The 22,406-nt window shown below is 30.1% G+C and overlaps 1 protein-coding gene across 1 annotated transcript in view; it reads left to right on the plus strand.

The window, feature by feature from the left end:
• The first annotated feature begins 2,768 nt into the window (after positions 1–2,768).
• LOC111033918 (G1/S-specific cyclin-D2-like) overlaps positions 2,769–22,406 on the plus strand; it is a 41,373-nt gene continuing 21,735 nt past the window's right edge. Inside the window, exons 1-3 of the mRNA XM_022314875.1 lie at positions 2,769–3,336; positions 7,274–7,489; positions 14,847–15,006. Of these exons, the coding sequence (XP_022170567.1) occupies positions 3,133–3,336; positions 7,274–7,489; positions 14,847–15,006 (580 nt within the window). The 5' untranslated portion in view covers positions 2,769–3,132. The remainder of the gene's footprint in view (positions 3,337–7,273; positions 7,490–14,846; positions 15,007–22,406) is intronic.

The raw sequence follows: 22,406 nt of genomic DNA on the forward strand, positions 1-22,406 counted from the left end.
GTATCTGAAATTCTAAACATAGTACCTATTTATTTAAAAAAAATTGAAATATAACGTAAAACGCAAAAATTATATTATAGTGTTTTATTTATATTTTGTTATCATCTTCGCACATCTTAAAGGTCTCCATTATAATAGTGTAGGTACTATATAAGTAACAAATTCAGTGTTTTTACATACAGTGTATTGAATAAAGGTAATAATTAGACTTCATTTAATTTCTAAACTTCTAGGATCGTCTTGAAAACGGACGCTCAACACTCAAGTAAACAATAATCAATATCGATCGATCGACCTATCGACAATCTACGAAAGTACCTACGCGACATAATGATAATGAACCGGTGAATAGAAAAATAATACTAAATAATATATACAATGTTGAAAAATTATGAACCTAAATATAATGCTTATTTTTTAATTTTCTAGGTTAAAAATGTTAATACGATAATCCCAAAACTATTAAATAGTTGATATCCGCTGCCATTCCGACTCGTGATTGAGATTAGTTATTTTAAATATTCAAAAAATATATAAAACTAAACGCTGTACTACGGTAGTACTATTTCAGTTCCACTATTGCCTACAGCATTTTATTATTATTATTATTATTATTATTATTATTATTAACGAATAATAAAATATGTTATACAATATATAATATATAATTATATAATATTATTAGTTTAGTTTTTAAATAAAAAATCATAATTAATACAAATTTGCAATAATGAATCTATACAAATTAACAAATATATGAGTTTATAATTACACTTTTCTCGCTTATGGTATTTTCGTCATAGCCAAGGGAGTCGTGAAGGTACAGTGTGCATTGTTTAGGTATACCATAATATGTAGCCACATGTTTGACATATTCATGGTGGATCTTTTTTCATAAAATAATATTTGTATATTTTTTATTTGTGTACTTAGTATTTGCCATATTGTGTATAGTGCTTATGACCAATTCTAATTTCTAATACAACTTTATCTCTTCGGATGAGTGTCTCTGGTTTGTTCCATTTTTAGTTATTCTTTTTATTTTATTTTGTTTATTGCCAATGTTTAACCATTTATTTTTTAATTGGTTGTTGATCATTTTTTTAATGTCATTAACCAAGCTTTATCTCATAGGTTGTTCTTGGTTGTTTGCTTTTTCTTTGGTTTCACTATTTAATTTCCAATATTATTTCACAGTATATTGGAATCAATTAAAAAATTATATTATTGTTAATTTTATTTGCCCTATTAACGATTTTAATAACAATTATATTACCGTTATTACTATTAAAAAGGCTGTGAGTATTCATAATTAACCACTTACGTGGAACCTTGTTTACAATTTTAGATCCTTAGCTGTAAAAGTTAGAATATTTACACATTTTTAGCTACAAAATAATTTATACATTTTGTCAAAATTTGAATTTTATGATGCATATAAAAAAACGTGCATATGTATTTTTTATACTATAGGTACTGTGGTAACAGTATATCAGAAACATTGGAATAAAGTTCAAGCTTTTTGACCTAATGAAAAAAATTTCATTGACATTAACAGAAAAAAAAGATAAACAAATTTAAAGCTGAAAATGTCAATAAACAGCTAAAAAAGAGTCAAAATATTAAAAAAATGTATCACATATAAGAAATAATAGAATAAACATTTGATGTAAATTTCAAGTATCTAAAGTTTTTAGTTTTTAAATTACAACAAAATAAGAAATGAGAAATCGAGTGCATGCTGTAAAAATTTGAACTTCAAAAGCTCATAAAAATTTAGTTTGACTTTTCGGTAGACTCGTTGTTTGATAAAAATAAATAAACTTATGATAAATCTTGGATTAAATTTTAAAATCTTAGATATTAAATTAAATTTCTTATGAATAATAATTTTCAATTTTTCGTGATTTTTACCAATTTTGTCAAATATCTAAATCCATTGCTCATAAAAAATTGTTGTGGATTTACGTTTAACTTTTTTTTAAATTTCCATTAATAACAACTCATGATGGATCTTGTAATAAATTTTCATGTTATTTGACTGAGCAAAAATTTTTTTATCGATATTAGTAAAAAAAAAAAAACTACTAACAATCAAAAATTTCATATGCCTATAAATAGTTCAACATGAGTAATTCACCAACTAATTTCACTTTCCAACCAGAAAAGAATACTGAAATTAAAAATCGAAGCATTATTTCGACTATATATCGCGTAAACAGACAAAAAAAAAAAATAATAATAATAATAATACTAATAAAACACTTATTACTGTAAAATCAATAAAACAAATGTTAAATTTGCAGCTTAAAAGAAAAAAATATTACTTCATTTTTATTTATTAGTCAATGACAAATACAAATTGTAAAGGTAGGTTTCAAAATAAAAATAAAAATAACAATTTAAAATTAAAATTGTTTTCCCTCAATTTACCTAATATTCCAAGGTATACGCCCCTTTATTATTACTCGTATAGGAGTATAGGACAGCTTATTATTAACTGCTCAGTAGTCAGAAGTGATATTATGTAAAAACCGAAAAATCTTTACCCTCCTCATAATGACAATATGAATGTATAATATTGTATAATATAGTATGGATGTACGAATAGTACGATGGTATTGAAATATAATAATAATAATATGACGACACGGCGGCGCATCGTTACACAAACGCGGCGCTTGCGCGGGGCCGACTGGCAACCGGTACCGCGGACTGCGGCGCGTGCGATCAGCTGTTTCGACACCCAACGACGTCGAGTACAGCAGTTCTGCGTTCAGTAATCAGTAGTCTCGTCGCCACCGTCTTGTGAGCACGTTTTTGCAAGAGTTCAATTGCCCGCTCGATGTGTTTTAATATTTAATATAATATTTAGTGAGACACGTCGACGACTTGGACGACGCTAAAACCCGACCAAATCTGTTGTGACAAAAGTACCGTCGGTACTCCGCCTTAGCTGTGTTCGTGTAACCGAAATTCGTATTGGTTTTTTTATTGGTTTTTTTTCAAAAACCTTCCGAAAACGCTGATAACAGAGTCTCGACAACGACGACAGGTCGTCTATCGTTGGTGTTTTGTCGGTCGGCCGAACCGAACCAAATTGCACAACGGTGTCGACTAGTCTTTCTCACGATGAATCTGATGTGCACAGAGTCGCAGACAGCGTCCGAAGACAGGTGTTTCGCCGAGGATCGGACCATTTTCCGGGACGAGCGAGCCGTCAAGAAGCTGTTGGAAACCGAGTCGCAGTACGTACCCGGGTGCGATTACATGGCTCACTCCCATTCCAACTTGCAGCCGTTCATGAGACGGGTGGTGGCCACGTGGATGTTGGACGTGAGTTGTTTTCATTTATTATCGTCATCATTAAAAATGAAATACATCAACGACGGCGGGAGCTTATCGTCATCAACATTTGCCGAGGAATGTGTAAATTTTTTCGGTGATAAGTCTCGTGTCACGAGCTGCAGCAATACTAAACCGCTGATTGCTACACCAGCTGAGTGACCTTTTTTCCCCCTTCCCTCTAAATTTTTTTTCTCTAGATAACACAGTATTTCGATTGATACACAAAGCTCTCTTGTGTTGTTTTTCACTCTACATTATATCACAATATATTACTAATATATTATTAATATTCATAATATACCACAACACCCGGATTAAAAACTGAACAAAACCAACACAAAAAAATATAAAGCTCGTCCAAACCTGTTTCGGGTTGGAAAAATGTCCACGGGTATAAAAATTAAATTATGCAAGCTACCAATAAAAAAAATACATGTCCGTGTTGATTTTCCAACCGAGAAACGGCGAAATAAGATACATATTAATTTGATGATACAAGTTTCTTACCTAATGTGAAGGAATAGTAGATTTTAGATGTCTGTGACTGAGATTCGTATGTTTTGTCAGTGATTGATCTATGGAGGCCATATTTGTATATTCGGTATGGACTAAAAAACAATAAAATCATTTATAACATGAACATAAAAAATTGTTTATCCACCCAAGTCCCAATGAAAAAGTCCTAAATCCTTCACTGGTTTGTCACCAAAGCGACGGAGTCGTGTTATGCATAATATTTTGATTTTCGATTTCCGATTGGCGGCGAATCCTTGAAATCTAGACGACTTTGTATTGTCGACGTTTATCGTCTGTCAATCAATATTAAAATATGTGCAGCATAAATAATATTACTATTATTACGACGAGTTCGTGGCAAAAACAATAATACTTACTCGATAATAATAATATCAATAATAATAACAAAAAAAAATCTCCGTAAAACTACGCTTATATATATTATACCTGCATATATATTATATGGTAGTATTATAGTACCTATAGCAGGTACACGTGGACTACGCGTAATTTGAATACGGTCACTGCATAGAAACTGATGCATTATTTATGCCGCAATAACCATAATAAATGTACTCATGGTTGTGGTGAGGATTTGGGGGGGTGACGGGGTACGTACCGTGTGAGAACGCGTACCTATAACATAGGTATGCATATTATATAACATATATTCAACTATACAGAGTGATTCACCGCAAGCAGGCTTACCCCTGTTTCCCCTTAATTACATATTTCTTCAAAATATTCTGATTTTTGAAATTTTGTAAGTATCATACTTTAGGATCATATTTTCAATTACTTTGACTTTATTCTATCATTCAATGAGTATTCAGTTGGAGTGCCAACTTTTTTTTTCAAACGAGAATCAATCTATTTTTAGTGTAAATTGTTGAACAAATGAATTTGTTAAATACAATTTAATTTTAATTTTATCTCGATTTTGATTTATTCAAGTCGAAATTCTGACTAGTATATTAGTATAACTACTATAACTAGTATAGTTTCCAAGTTTTTAAAATTATATACTGAAGGATAATGGTCCTTAAAATGATTTAAGAAAAATATGAAATAGATGTTTAACTGTTATAATACTCCCGGTTTGAAATTCAATTTAGAAACATCAATATTTTCGACAAATTCTCATTTGAAAATAAAGAGTTTGTACATCCACTTAAATAGTATGAAAATCCAACTATTTTAAAAAAACGGTCCTTAAGTTTTGAACATTTACTAAAAAATTCCAAAAATCAGAACTTGAATAAATTTAATTATTAAAAGAAAAGTTTGGGATGCGCATGTATAGCTGTATTTATAAGCATTGGAAACCGCATAGTACTATAATTGTATAGCTATAATAAAATAATTCATAGAAATATACTATAAAATATTATGTTTTTATTAGGCTAGATAATTGTTATTAAACGATCTAACTTTTGATCGTGAATATGTCGACGTACTCAACAAAGATGGAGTAAAGAAGTAGCTTTCAGTTCTTTTTGGATAGGTATGTCGTACACTCTACCTTTGTGATAATGAAGTTTTCTTGTGGCAAAAACGGCAGCAACTCTTTAACTTCTCAACTCCGAGGTTGTAAACTAAACTAAATATTATGTCATCCGAATTTCGGGGTTTACTGGCTAACGTAGGCTATAAATCAGTCTTAAAAATGGTTCATCTACGAGTCTACTACCTTTAATACTTGTTCCTTTCTTCGTTTGTTCATTACATTTTTCTTACATAGGTACGAGCACGTCATCTATTTCCATATCATTTACCAGTGTACGGTGCCGCGGGTTCGGGTTCCTCTATTATTAAAATATACTAATTAACGTTTGTGAAGCATATACACGACTACGCATAAGAGAGGTGCGGTCTAAGGTACGGCGGAAAATCGTTCGCATAATACCTACGCTCAAGAATGTGACGACGACGACTTGACGTCGCAGTTATTGTAATATTCATATAATATTATTATGTATGTCGTATCATATTGTGTATAGGTTAGAAATAGGGTGGTATTCTAATCGCCTTGCTCTGTCCAACACGTTTCCAAGTACTTATAAGTTATATTATAGTATACAATGATGTCTGAAAAGTGCTATAGATGACCGAAGGCTTGTGAGTTATGATCGCATGATCTTTTTTCAATTCGACCAGTATAATAATGAAGTGGTCCTTCGTATTATACATATTTAACAAACGACTGACATGCAAGTAATTTTACATAATAATAAAAAAATAAAGCGTCTCCCAACGACAGTCTGATGGTAATTACATCTACATTGATGTTTCGATTTTTTAGTAAAAATAAAATAATGCATGACCCTTAGTATGGGTATTAATTAGGGCTAGGGATTTCTATAAAATAACATAGCTAAGAAAATATGCTTCATAATACTTAACAACAATTTTATTTTTACATGTCTTCAGGGCCCTAACTGGAAATTAATTTTGAGGTGGGGGGGGGGGTGTAATATTACACATTTTGGTAGTTATATATTATGTGTATAATATTAACAAGACATGTTACCACAGCAATCTCAAAAGGGGTGGGGGGGGGTTCAAACCAGATACGGCCTTGCATGTCTTACTTTTTCATTTTATAAGTGCACATTTTTTTAAATTAGTATGGTGTATGGTATCATATTAAAATAACATAATGTTGAATAGTACTTCTTATCAGGTTTTTATTATCATTGTCATTTTCAAATATTTTTAATATGTTTTTAGTTTCTCCAGCGCATGTCCGCGTTCTTGAGTTATTGTACTGTATCTCTATTTGGTTTACACTACTGATAATAATTGTTATAAGTGTTCTCGATAAAAACAAACCGTGTGTGGATCTCACAGACGGGTGATGATAAAAAAAAAACGGTGTTTTTATGTAATTATCTTTTTTCATGTTTGTACACATTATACCATAATATTATGTCAACTGTATAAAATGTAATAAAACTATTCGGTTAATTTTTTCACTTCTTATGTTTTTCTAAAAGCTTTAATAGGTTCAATGACACTTAAGATATTCAACATGTACCTCTCAGCATTAGTAATTTTGTGCATCGTTGTACATAACAATATGCCACAAGTCATAGTAACTGCACACATTTTTATTTTTGTCATACGAATAAATAAATAAAAATGTTATTTCGATAATAACAATTAAATTATACAGTTGAAATTAGTTGCACCATAAAAAGAAAAATGAATTGAAATGAAAATATAAATTAACTTTAAAAAAAAAAAATGAAGTAAACTTTAGCTTCATGCATTGACACATGATAATCGCATACTTCTAGTATGTTCTATATAATTATTACTAACACTTGAATAATATCCGACATCTGTTATTTGGACTTTTTGGTTTTTACTATGTATTTTAATGTTTTATTATTATTTTTTTGTATAGGTATGCGAAGAACAAAGATGTGAAGATCAAGTGTTTCCATTATCTGTTAATTTTCTAGACAGATTTTTATGTGCTTGTGACATATCCAAAACACACTTACAACTCACTGGTGCAGTGTGTCTGTTATTAGCATCAAAAGTGCGACAATGTACTGCGCTTTCTATTGAACTCTTGTGCTACTACACAGAGAATAGCGTCACTCCAGAAGAGATGAGGGTAAGTCTTAAGAAAAATTATTAGATAGAATTCTTTTAGTTCCTGTGTATGTGTACAAATAGATGCATTGTAGGTATATGAATATTAGAATATTGTGGTTTAGTCTTCGAAGGAAGTCGTTTCGGTCGGCTGTCTTTTCCACAATATCCTGCGATCATTATCTCAGGGGACAAAAAAATGATTAATTGCAGCTGCTTGAATATTATATCACAAGAAAAACCACATTGCAATTAAGGCGTAATACTTCGTTTCCTCGAAATCCCTAGCTTTTATTGTTGTCATCTCCGTCTTATTGTCGTGTGTTCCGGTTTTGTCGTCCGGCTAATAATAATAAAATCAGTCACGGAACTTGTCTTCGACACACGATATTAAGTTCTTTGGTCCTACAGAAACTACAAAATTAGGCAATTAATAACGAATTGTCAATGTTATGATCAGGAGGGAGTATTCTTGTATAATTAATTATTTCCTGGTCGAGCTGATGCGTTTCCGATTCGGTAGTTATATACAATGTATACTTGCTGTGTGTACATAGAACATATCTTAAGTCCTTAATAAGATAATATAAGGCAATTTGATTCTATATCTGCTATCTTATTTTATAGGTTTATACAATACTATCAAAACCTGTTTTATTTTATTCGATGATTAGGTATATTAGTAATTGTGTGTGCAATTGTCGAACTGAAGAAGTTAGGACTACCTAATATTATTTCATTATTTGTATTCTGTGGTGAGTTCACATACAATTGTGTAGGTACTAATTTCTACATTTATTTTCGTATTAAATATTAAATTAATTAATATTAATGTAAAATACATTGTCATCTATATCGAATACCTACTACCTACTTCTTTACTGACTGTTAGTGACAGGTTGTAATTATCGTACAATTATGTTAACTTCATTGATATTTGACAATAGACAAAAGATATTATATGCTTCAAGTATAATTTAATTTTTAATTGTATATACTCAATGTACAATTTTAAGTCATTGAGTATAATAATAATTGCACTTAATTAATAATTATGTTTGACATTTATGTGGTGTAGTAAACACCTTGGGCAATATCGGCAACTGAGCCATGTGTACATGTGTCCATTATTTTTATTGCGTTTGTTTGTCCAGCAAAGGTCCGGTCCTTTTTCTCAACGATATCGTGAGAATAATGCCATTTTCGTCGCGATTTAATGCAGCATATTTATACATCGGAAACACGTTTGTGGCCGCAGGGACAGCTTACTTATACGTATATTGTATATTATACGTATACGACGGGCGTGTCAAATATTTTTTTGAAATTATTATGCGTCCTACAATGGAAACATTTATAACACGTACATGTTTGAAATGTTGCCTGCTATCCGGTTTTTAGGTTTATGAACGGGGCAGTGAACTAAATTTTTTTTGTTTCCTACCCAGGACTACTCACGGTCAAATGTCCTGCACGAGGTTCTCTGCGTGCTTATATAAACATATGCGCACTTCCTCGTAAAAGCGTACATGTGAATTGGGGCGAATTCAACGCGCACTTGTATATAGCAAAATACAAATAGATATTTTATGTGGTAGGCAATGAGTATAAAAAGAAGAGACCGGTCAACGGATTAACCCGGTATAGCCGTATTGGTATACCCATACTACGGTTTTTTTGTGTTGACCTACGTTGCACAATGTTATTGTGATGATAAGGACAAACCTGTAGTTCGTGTTTGCCACGCAAGCGTGCAGTATATCCTGCGCATTTGCGCCACACGTCTTTGTACTTTCCCAGCTCCGAAAGCTTTTGTAAATCACATAATTATTATAGATATGAGTTTATTTCCAGTTTCTATATTTGTTTAGTATATATTATTTTATAATATGGTTAATTTTTTCTTTCAGTATACGAATAGGGTGAATAATATTTTCACGACTCACGAGTTTGTAGTTGTCATCATTTTTGAAGCTATAATAACATAGCACCTATAATAATTTCATTTTATCAAACCAAATTAAAGTTGTGAATTTCAGTGTATATAATAATACCTATTTACATTTATTTAACAAGTATGAAAAAGGCTTAGAATACGAATTTTTGTTGTTGTCTGTTGATCATAATTTACCGATTAAATTTGTTCGTTAATACATTAATCCTTTTCGATTTTAATACATGAATTATTATTTCGTACATAAATCGTATAAATAATAAGTATTTTGACAGTTCGTATAGGTATTTTATTATAATAACGGCAATGATACATGGCGTAGGTCAAATCGGTGAACCATCACCGTGAAAAAAAGTCCCATGATAATTCCCTTTAGCCAATAATATTTCATATTTAATAAGACACATCGGAAGAAGTTATATTATGGAACTCGTCTAATGAGATTTGAATACTCAAAGGATACGTCCGCGACCAACCGGTACGGCTGATTCGTTCCGTGTCACCGGATACCCATTGATTACGACGCGCAATCGATAAATCAGCAAGATAATCCAACCCCTTTTACGCATTATATGCCCTTTACTAATGGCCGTTTCCCCGTACTCATTTTTAGTGACATCACACGTATCTGACTGGTTTATTCCGTTAAGTTCCTTAGAAATGCTTTATGTACAGTCACTGTTTTGAAACTTGTTTTATTTTTTAGCCATGTATTACCTAAACGTACCTAAAGCTAACCTAACCTAAGAAAAGGAATTTTCACATACCTAAATGTTTAGAATTTAGATGATACACCTATCATTAAATTTATTACAAATAAAATAAAAATAAATGTTTTCTTTCAAAACTTTCTCTAAAACATTAGATACTTCAACAAAATTATTTTTCATTTTATCAAATAAATGAATACGTATGGAAATTGGAAACTATATTATGATAACCATAAATAAAAATAAATAACCATGTAAGTAGTTTATTTATGATTTTTGGTATTATCTTATAAGTTATTATACTCATCATTTCAATATTGTATACGATAAAAATGTATAACAGTACTATCTATTTCTCCGATGTTCGTCGTTTATTTATATTATTCTCTTTGATAGCTATAAAATATATATTAAATCTAAAATACTACGAATAATAAAATATAATCAATTTCAAAACATGTGTTGGATTCTGTAGTATAATTTTCATGTACATAATAATGAATTATATAAAAAGAAATAGCTTAACAATATTCTTATAACGCTGTTATACAATATATGTTTTTATGTTTACCAAATGAAAACTTATTTATTCACTTGAATTTTACTTAAAATGTGTCTTTGGGTTTTAAATTTAAATTAATATTATTAAGTATATGTAAGTAAAAATATTTGCTTTTATTTTTTAATAATTGTATACAATTTGTTAACTTTATTATATACATAATAAACATTTTTAATCAGTATCTATATGCAACAACCTTTATACGGCTTATATATTATGTGATTTTGTATTACCGGAAATTAATGCGTCATAACAATATTTCAAGGATTCTTAAAATTTGTCTGAGTTTGATGACCTAGTTAATATAGGTCAATATAGACTATAGTTTCCTGTCAGAGTTTTTAGGAAATAGAAATTCTTTTATTCGAACATAACGGCATTGTGTGTAGGTATAAGGTATTCAAGTATTCAACCCTTCAATCCTTTCCCACACACTGTACACTGTACATATTTTTTTTTCAATAATCTTTTTCAATCGAACCTCTATGGCCTAATTACAATATCCTGTTGTATTAAATAAGATGGTATTCTATTCGTGATATGTAAATGGACAAGTTGTATGTCGTATATATCGATTACAAAACACCCTTTGTTAGACCAAACATTTTAGTACACCAACCCACGCTATTTGTCGGGGTCATGGTTTGCTAGACATGTGTTTAAAATCATCTTTTTTTAGTAGTATACAAGGATGTTTATGTTCAACTTGTGGTCGCCATACAACTGTTATTCCTAGTTTCCTGATGGATTCTTCTTTTTCCCTTATGCGTCCATCGTAACAGGCAATTAGTTCCACCGAAAGTATTATTATGTTTTCACTCTTTTCAAAGAAAAACTTGATATCTATAATACCACAGGGACTATATAAAATGATAAACAATTTATTAGGTTCACATCAAATGTTTTCCCATGTACTTATGTAGTTATGTATGTCCTATGTATATTTTTTAGTTTTTACGCTCGACAGCTCGGAAACACTGCAACTTATATAGGTATACTAGGTATAGAGTATAGACGTATAGTCATATGTGTACCCTTGCGGCAATGCTAAAAGAAAATATTCCAATTTTAGTGAATATTTCATAAAATATTGGTTGATTAATTGAATAATGTCTAAATAGTGTAATTGTATAATTTAAACTCCCATAATTTAGTTTTTACTATGTATAGCTATAATTACAAAGATTCTATAATGTTTACTTTTAAACACATTAAAATAAATGTTTGAATTGTGAACAGTTAGCCTTATTGGGACTAATCTGTTATATCATAAATAAATAATTTCGTTGAAGACAAGAGTCACAAAAATATTGAAGCTTTTGTATTTGGGTAATTAAAATGAAAAACATTAAAGATACACAAAAGACAGGATGGACGATTTCCAACATGTACGAAAACAATAAACAATTTTTCACGGACCTGTGGCTTCAAAAGCGATGTGTAATTGTAGACTTATTGCATGCATGAAGGGTTAAACATTTTTCCACCCTTATTTAGCCACGGTTATCAGTCACGGGGAAGCCATCATCTTGTAAACGAGCTTGTAATTTGTCCACATTTACTGGATCATTGTTTAGTCAGCTTGGTGCATTCATGAAAATATAACTGTAATATGCAAATTTTCATTAGTTATAGAGTTTGAATGTGAACCGTTTATAACATCTTAAAAGCCATAATTCCTTAAACTAAACTGGTTGGTGAAGTAATAAGAAGCAGTAATTTTTTATACTAATTATTATAAAAAATGTAATTAATTAAAGCGAGTAAAATGTACACCAATCAACGTTCTTTCTGGCTTAAAATGTTTGTCATTTAGAAATATGATTATGATATTTGTATACCTTCCGACTTGAATTTATAATATACTTTAAAATTATTATACGAGAGGCCGTACATTTTGAGAGTTATTTATGATGAATAATCGACTTTCAGAAAAATTGTTGGTCATATTACTTATTACTTATTAGTTATTGTATTTTAATCAATATTATCTATAAAAGTATTAGTAAGTATCTAATAGTATTAGGTAGTGTCAGCTACTCTTCTTTTTGTGGTTTTATTATTGGGGTCTAGAAAGTAGTCAAAGTTTTCAATAAGATACAAACTTCTTGTGTTATTATGTGTCCATGAAAATATAAACATTCCTCCAGACATAGTTATGAGTGGAGTTTTAGTATATTTTTATGGCGTGTTTGTGCACAAGAATCAATATTATGATAGGTACCAGAATAAATAGGTCTAACTTGTCATGCATGGCTTATAATAATATGTTAATAGTTAGGTATACTCAAAAAATGTAAGTTTAAATTAAAGATAATTAATTACTTAGTACTCGTACAGAGACCATACAATTTTACTGACCCATTTATATTTTTTTTTCACTTTTGACAATAAAAAAAAAATTTGATTTTAAAAGTATAGTACATAATTATTATGGTTCAGGATTAAATATTATCGTAATAACAAACAATATTAATTATTTATTATTTTGCTTGTTTGATAATAACTTCCAATGAACTTTCCTTGCGCCGCTTAATTATTTCTCAGTTATCTGCACTCTGCAGTGCCCAAGTTTATAGGCTATAATTATTTTTTAACTTCGCATAGTTGTTCAGAACAGGTTCCGCATCCGCCGCAGACGAGATAATTTCGAAACCGTACTTACTCACTACTATTATCCGGAACAATACCCATTGGGTTTCAGTGGGCTGTCTGGAATTTCGCAAAGAAATGAGCAATAAAAAAAAACCAGGAGCTAGACGTCTTTTATTGACCTACCTTAAAAAAAAATCGTACTGACTGCAAATGACGAAACTGACTGCGGGAGACGATAAAACCCACGGATTTCATTATTCGTATTTGTGACTAGGATTAAGAAATATTCCCCTTTAAACACATTGTGCATAATAGAAATATTAAAACATTAGTCAACTATATGCCCTGCCTTTATTTTATTTTTTTATTGAACACATTTGTGTTCTATGTAACAAGCCATTTTTCAGTTATCATTAATGATTTAAAATTTAACTATTTAATGTATGTAAAGTATTTATTGTGTATTATATTTCTTGTGTCGATTAAAATCATGTTTATTATTTTAATTTAGTACAAAATATATATCTATAAGAAAAAATAGTACTTTAGTGTGATTATAGCTATTGTTTAATATTTTTAATATTCGTCAACTGTAAACCTTTGAGTTACATAGTTTATTATTATCAATTCCGCTTTTATTTTTGTATGGGAAAAAATTGTGGTAACATAACAGTAAAAAATATTTACTTTCCCCTTTGCATATAATATAACAAAAGAGTTTATATTATGTGTTCTGTACAGTGAGTTGTTTAAAAAACTACTTTAACGTATTCGTCGATACAATGTTTTTAATTGTTTATCGTATTGTTTTAAACATCTTTTGTATTCGCGAATAAAAATCATGAAACCAACGATAAGACAGATTAGGGTGGCAAATTTAGTTTCGCAATTTCCCCTTAATTCACCCTCTCGAACCCACTGAATCGTTGCCAACCTTCCAGACGTTCGTTACATTAAAAAAAACTCAAAATTGGTACATTGAAAGTTTCAGAAAAATTATGTATCGACATGCGCGTTTTTTTTGTAAAGGCTCCCCTCCAAATTAAGACTTCAATGATGAATAAAAAGTAAAAAACGTTAAGAGGATGTTAGTGCAATATTTGTTTTTTCCCAGCGCAACATACACGTTTGAGTAATTTTAGAGTTAAATCACCTATTACAAAAAATATATAGGGTGCAATATTTTGGAGGGTTTAACATATCGGTTTTATTATATGTATTATTATTATTAGACTTTGTATTCAACTTCTAAATAGAAAATTTTTTAATTTTAATGTTTAACCTTTGACAGTATTTTGACAAATCAATATGTCATACACAAAAATATTGTTGTCTATAATTTTTGTGATGGGTGATTTTACTCTAAGATAACAAAAAAATTTAAAAAAGATTCTGTGTAAATTTGTTTTGTCTATGTGGCGTAGATCAGAGAGAAAAACAAATATATAGTGTGCTGACATCCTCTTAAATTACAGTTATAAATAAATACAAAAATATATTTTACCTATACTTGTTTGGACTTAAAATTATTAATATTTAAACATTTGATTAATTCTAGGAATGGGAGTTGTTAGTTATTTCTAAATTGGAATGGAGAATTGTAGCAGTCACCAGTTTCGATTACGTGGATCACATTATGGAACAAATTAAGTGGAAAAGGCGGAATGATTCGATGCTTAGGAGGCATATGTTGACGCTCATCTCCTTCTGTTATATTGGTAAGTACTGCTGATTACCTTGTCATATTATATTATTTTATAAGCAATAGCCAATAGACAATAGTGCTTATACGGATTTATAATACATTTTATCGGAGATCAACGACCGAAAACTAGGTGACATTAAACTAATTTAGCCCACGTTTGTTTTATTAGTAATTATCACACGTAAATATAAAATAAAACATAAATTTAAAAAAAAAAACGTACATTATGATAAGCCATATTGTTGTAACAGTTGTTCCTAAAATGCGGACTTTATAATACGTACCTCCGTGTTTTTCTTTTAATTCAATACACTATATATAGGAACCAGAGGAAAAAATTCGTCATGTATCCAATCATAATAATTATAGTAAACATTGAAGATGTCAATGTATACAGGTGGGATTTATTGTTTGGTTTTCATTTATTTTGGAAATGACAAATTATTGTCCTTCAAAGACACGAGTAGTTATGATACTACGTAGTTACCCCTTAAATATTATACGTAACAATTAATAGTAGTCGTAGTTGTAAGTGTATATATATATGAATAAAATGCAGTATTCGTTGACAACGTTTCGCTTTCCGCGGCTATTCACCTCGGTTGCAATGTCAACGCGTTAATTTACATGTTTTCGGTTTACAAACGAACTAAAACATTATTTAACGATTATTCATATGCGTGTGTCTAGCTCGGTGGCGTTAACATAAACATCCAAGGTCGGTTTGGGGCTTTTAAATCGAAACAGGAAAAAAAATATAATGAAACACTGTTTGGAAAACCATGAGTAGAGGGTTCTTCAGTAATATCGTTATCTATGTACCTATTTCTATTTTTATGTGCAGTGCAAAAAATGTGGGTTTAATAAACTTATAGAGTTATATTTAAAATTTTCGTTTCGCCAATTGTACCAGGCGTCCTAATACGTTACATGATTAATTTTTTTTTGTGCAAAACCTGTAGGTATAATAGTGATAGTATGATCAACAAAATAATAATATATTAATTTTCATGGCGTTCAATAACCTCGCAATTACAGTAATTATACAGCTCCTATATCATTCAAATATAATACTCTTCACTAGTTATATAATGCGTGTTCAAAAGTATATAGTGTTTTAATATTTTAATATATTCATTGTCATTCTTTTATTTCGACGAATTTGACGAAAATGAGTTTTAAATATTTCACACATATCTACTAGTATACAGTACATACGTACTCGTATATAGAGACTTAAATAGTGGATATTGTTTGATTCTTTTTCGGTATTTGTTTTTGTATCTAAAACTTTTCATTTCCGCGCAATACAAATCTTCGTTTAAAATTATATCTATTTATTCTCTATTTTATAATGTAAATAGATAATAATAATATATTATCTTATGTACGTTGTTGTACAGGCATTCATTGAAAACAGACTCGGTTATCTTTTATAATTTTTTTCTAAAATAAATCATATAGAAATAGGTATTGAAATCAAACATGCGCCTTGTAAAATTATAATTGTTCAGATAAAATAGTTACAGAAGGCAGACGCAGCAATGTTCAATATTTCTTTGCGAACGGTCGAGACATTACTGATTACTCTATAATTTATAATCTATATCATATTACTGCATTAGAATATTTTGCTTAGTAAGTCTTATGCTCTTAAATATGGGTTTTAGTTCGATTTCCAATTATTGAGAAGTCCGCTTGCAGCAGTGTCTGTGTCGAAATAAAGTTTTTACACATACATGTTGTGCTTCGGGCCGGTTAATATAGGCGAATTTAGTTTTGCCCCCCCACACGCCCGCTGACTAACGGGAGAGTGCTACGTTATTTCGCAGCTGCTCTGTGCACATTGTATACTATTATATATAGGTATGAAGCTATTGTGCGCACACAGGTACCATTCGTATGGCTACTGCAGGGCCTTTCACAAACAATATAAAATATAAATAGTAAAGAGCGAAAGACCTTTAAAAAAAAAGCAGATAGGTTAGGCTTCCCCCCTATTTAGCACGCGCTGTATGCTTCCCCATTCCCCTCTGACAGTATTCTTGCTACCAGTGTGTTTTGATTTAGTAAATAGCTCCGGGACTTACGCCTGAAAAATGAACGGAGGAGTGGGGATTACACATCTGCCGCTAGACGAATTTCTATGCACTATATTATTATTATGCATGTCATTACACGAAGTTGAACAATCTAATTAAAATATATCGAAAGTATTCTACAGTGAATAATATTTATTGTTTGGAATCCTTACGCCTATAATGGTACTAATATTATTTACCAACAGTCTGCGTATTTTAGTCAAATAATTATTGAGTTGCATTAGGTATGCCGTTTTTAATAATATTAATTTAGTGTCATTGTATCCATGATATAAACAACTTAAATCTTTAATTAAGATCGATAGATGCTTATTGCATCTTCGTTAAACTTGACAATAATCTGATTGTTGTCACTTGTCTATTGTTCGAAAGAAGATTTAATACCAAGATAATAATATTATAGTTTTATTTTTGAGTTAAGTTATTTATGACTCATTATTATAACATTTCGAATTACAATTTGTAACAAAATAGTCTAATTATTTTAATTTTTCATGCGGGTCAAGTCTGGCATGAATCACTGGAAAAGGGGAAATATTCAAGTAATTAAATTGGCGATGGTGTTTAATTAGTCGTAGTAATTTTGTTTTTATACTGGCAGTCACGTGTACTTTTGAAGTAGAATAACTATTCATCTATAAATGGAATACGGATACTTATTGTTAGTTTTATATTATCATAGTTAGATTTTCCTTCGAATGTCAGAATGATTTTTGGCACCTATAGGGGCAAAATTAGGGGGAAAATAATAAGGGAGAAAACTGATTAAACAGGTATTACCGTGCTATATATTTATGCTCGTCGTTTAAGTGGATTTTTAGGATGTAATCATTTTGGTAGGTAACAAGTCTGTAGACTTATTTGTTTTTTCATAAATCAGCATCTTCTTATTTTGAATTTTCTGTTACTATTATCAGCACCTGTATTTTATGTCTCGGTAATAAATAATAATATTCAGAGCCGCGGCCTAGTGTAAAAGAACAGTTACCCCTGTCAATACAAGATATTTTCCCAGTTTATTTGTTTCGTGGTTAAAGATTATGTATTTATGAATTAATTATGTGTACATGAAACTCGTGCTCTCGATTTTTCGTCGTTCAATTATTATAAAATAAATACATAGGTATCGTTTCATCTGAATATAAATAACTACCCGAAATCATCATCTGGTGGCTGGTGCTAGCGGTGTAAAACTATATTATAATAAATAATAAACCAAATGAGTACAAGTATATACAAGCCACCTGTAAATATTGTTACTTGTTAATACGAATATATAGGTTTATTATTCAACAGGGCCGCTACCACCAACCCCCCCTTCATCATCGTCGGAAGTGTAGGAAGTATATTACATATTATATAGACTGATGTCTTTTAGCCGGTGGTTAATGCCAAGGGTAATTTCCTTGGGCTCGGACAGACGCACGTGTTAAGACACGTGCTGGTTATTGAACCTCAGGGTAAACAGCCTTGGTACAGTTATTGCTCGTCTTTTTAGGCTCGTATACGTAATATATACGTATAAATATAAACACATTGTGCGCATAAGAACTTAAAAAGAAATTTGTTGTCTGTCCTACAGATGTGTCGGTGGCGATGACCTCCATTTTTTAAAAGTGTACACTCAAATACTATACCTACCTACCTATTACTATTTTATCATACTACTACTACGTACAGTTTACTATACTATACTACAACTGCGACGATTACTATACGTACTCTAACGGTAGCAGCTGTACGGCGGCAGACGGTGTGGATCGAGGTGAATGCGGGATGTTTTAATGTCTTGTTGGTTTTTTTTAATTCCACCGTAATAGAGGAAGTGTTTGAAAAAAAAACAAAAGGACAAGGTGCATTTGATCGAGATGGAAAGCTTCTGTCATGGTGGCCACGTTAAAATATTACTTATTCTATAGGTTTTTAAAATTCAATTGTACTCCGAAAACCCCTTGACTGGATACAAAAACGTCCTGGATAAACTTAACCCATTTTTGAGGTTCAAAAACCTCTCTTGACAGTTTTATACAAAATATGTTAATAATAACAACTAACAATAACTTATAAAATGTTTACCATAATAAACAGATAAATGAAATATTTTACATAGGTGTAACCTATATTATAATTTACAACACAAAAATAACAACATATAACACGAGGTAATATGTAAAAAAAAAATTTTAACATACCCGTATCATTTTTACACTCTTTTGCCTTTACTTAGATATTAGAATCTTATTGAGATGAGCTATAATAATATATTGTATAGCTAAAAATAACAGTAATCATACTACAACAAACTTAACAAACTTATTATACAACTTATACTCTAGAAGAGTTTAATATAATTAATTCGTGGTTTACATTTTATATCTATAGAATTCATATTTTTTTTTTCTGAACACATACTATAATTAATAACAAGATTGCGAAGGAAAATATTGTAAAATATAAATACTCTGTATAGTATAGTATAATATAACATAATTATATGTGTTGCTTACCGCGGTGTTATCATTTATTTCTAATTATCTGTTCTAATGGACCGTTCGGTTTGCCCCTGTTTAAACAAAAACGTTATCCCAGTTTTTACCAAATTATCGCTGTTGTATAAGTAAATAGTTTTCCCATATATATGTACAGGAAATGATTATCAATTTATCGGATTCGTGAAACTCGTAAGAATTTTCTATTTTTTTTTGTTTTATCTATTACTCTCTATATTTACGACTGTAGCAGACATTTTATCGTTTAATAAATCGACGATCTGTATCGGAGTCACCACGTGTTATATACCAGGTGTATGACAGAGAGAAATTATACAAGCGTTGTATGCACCTACCTCCAATAGTGCTGCTGACGCTGAGGGAACAAATCCAAACATTGCAGCTGCTATCCTCCTCCGGGCAGCTGTAACAATGCGCCTGACTTTTTCTTTTTTTTTTATATTTTTAATATTACATACATACGCATTTATACGGATAAATAATATATATATATACATTAAACATATCTATATTATATTATAAATATTGTGAATATGTTTCCATTATTTCATCTCTATTAAACTCGTCATTATTTTGCTCGACGCTTTAATACATTTCTCCACAGCCGATGACATCGATAACGCGTCATTAAATTACGATAAAATAATTATAATGAACGATTCGCATGGGAAAACAGGAAATAATGTTGTCCCTCGATAAAAAATAAAAAATAAAAGAAACATCGTCAATTATGTCCGATGATTTTTGTGTTTATGTTCTGAAAAATAATTGGACTTGAATATTAAAATAGGTAAATTATGCATTTATGCGCACTTATTGTTTCCCCGATTCATTGAATGCCGTAATATTAGTACATAAATATTATATCTCTAAGGTGTGTGGGTAGGTACGTGCGACAAAAAAAAATATAAATATAAATCGTGTGTCAGGGCAAAGAAAAGAGAAAAACGTCTTTTGAATGTACAATGGGTCTATTACATCTGTCTCGAGGGAGGAAATCTGTGTTAAATACCCGTGGCACGCGACCGTTGCCTTTCGGACCAAAAAAAAACCATTTCGTGTATTGTGTTGGCTAAAAATGCGCTTAACGACTTCGAGCACAAAAGATGAAGGGCGTTTTTGGATTATAAATAAAATAAAACTCGTGCGTTCTAGAACAGACGACGCCTCTAGACAGGAAGCTTTTGACAAAGGCGCAAATGTCGTTAAATACATAACACATATTTAATAATAATAACAAGTTGTCTTAAACAAATTAAATATTATTAGGCCACACGTGTTCATGAAACTGTAATCAACTTGACGTAGGTATGATACTATGATGAAAATAACAATTGTGGATTTAAAGAACAGAATATCATAATGTACCTATTACAAATCGCATAGAAATATGACGATATTAAAAAATAATATTAAAATATGTTGTTTTACATATTTTTTTCAAAAATAAAAAAAGTAACCGTTTTATTTTGACTTTATTATTTCATAAAATCATTCAAAACATTTGAAACATTAAATGACTTTTAAATATTGGAAATGTAATAACCATTGTAATTTAAAAGTTAATTCTACATCCCTTAAACGATTTTAGTTTATAACTTAGAATTATTAAAAATTTAAATTATACTGGTATTATATGACTGAAATAAGGCATAAATCATTTTAAAATTAATTAATGATATACTCAGGTCTCAGACAACAAATTATATCGATGAATCAAAATATCATGATTCATGATAAATGCTATGCAGTGTAAATGAATCTGTGACTTGATGACAGACTCGCATCATGTCTTGTCATGTTTACCTATGCTGAAATATATTTTTAAGAACTGTGTTGTTGGATCATTGAGTTGTTCACATAATATCACTTGTATTGTTTTAAATATATAATATTTATTTTATTAAGTTTAATAATTATAAGAGTTTTCGATTATCGTATTAATCATTTACACTGAACTGTATTGACATACCGGGATAATGCACTAAATATATAAACGCTATCGCTTATCATGCTCATCGTTTATTTAGTGAAATATTTTATAACAATATTAAATATTAGAAACTGCTAAACTGCTTCTCCTAAAAAAGTAATTTAACTATGAAACCAAATTAATCGTTGTTAACACTTTCAAGGTAAAAATATTTATTTTGAACAATGGCAAACAATTATTTAAAAAAAGTTTAAAGTTAAGAAATGAAAATGTACATGAACTGTACTTGAAGGGGCTTTACCCAACTAAAAACTATATTTGTTAATTCTACTAAACCAAAGACAAAGATAAACCGTAACATACATGATTATTATGTAATTATGTAATACTATTTTTCCTGAATAAAACTTGAACATGTGATTTTCTTTTCTTTTAATTCTGTATTACGTTATTGTATATACCTATTTTAGTTTTATGTTTTTTAATTAATAACGAAAGAGTATTATAGTTTCATCATATCATATTATTATCAAATATTCATTAACTGTTTAAAAGACTCGACCGCATTAATCTCTTATACATACCTATTAATAGTGTGCGCCTTTTGAGGGCCTCTTTTGAGGTATGTTATTATTAAATACTATTACAAAAGTGACAATAACGTTGTAGAATATTTTATTGAAATCGATAAGTGGCAACGACCTCGTAACGTCGTGTATATAATTGCATATAAATATGGTACATATATATATATATGTATATGTATATAATATATTAATATTATATATGCAGTGTTTGTATTGTATAGGAAGTAATTAGGTGTTTCCTATATGCAGCCGCGGCTATGTGCACCGTTTCCGTGGTGAAC

Source organism: Myzus persicae, unplaced genomic scaffold (assembly GCF_001856785.1).
Source record: "Myzus persicae strain clone G006 unplaced genomic scaffold, MPER_G0061.0, whole genome shotgun sequence".
NCBI lineage: Eukaryota > Metazoa > Arthropoda > Insecta > Hemiptera > Aphididae > Myzus > Myzus persicae.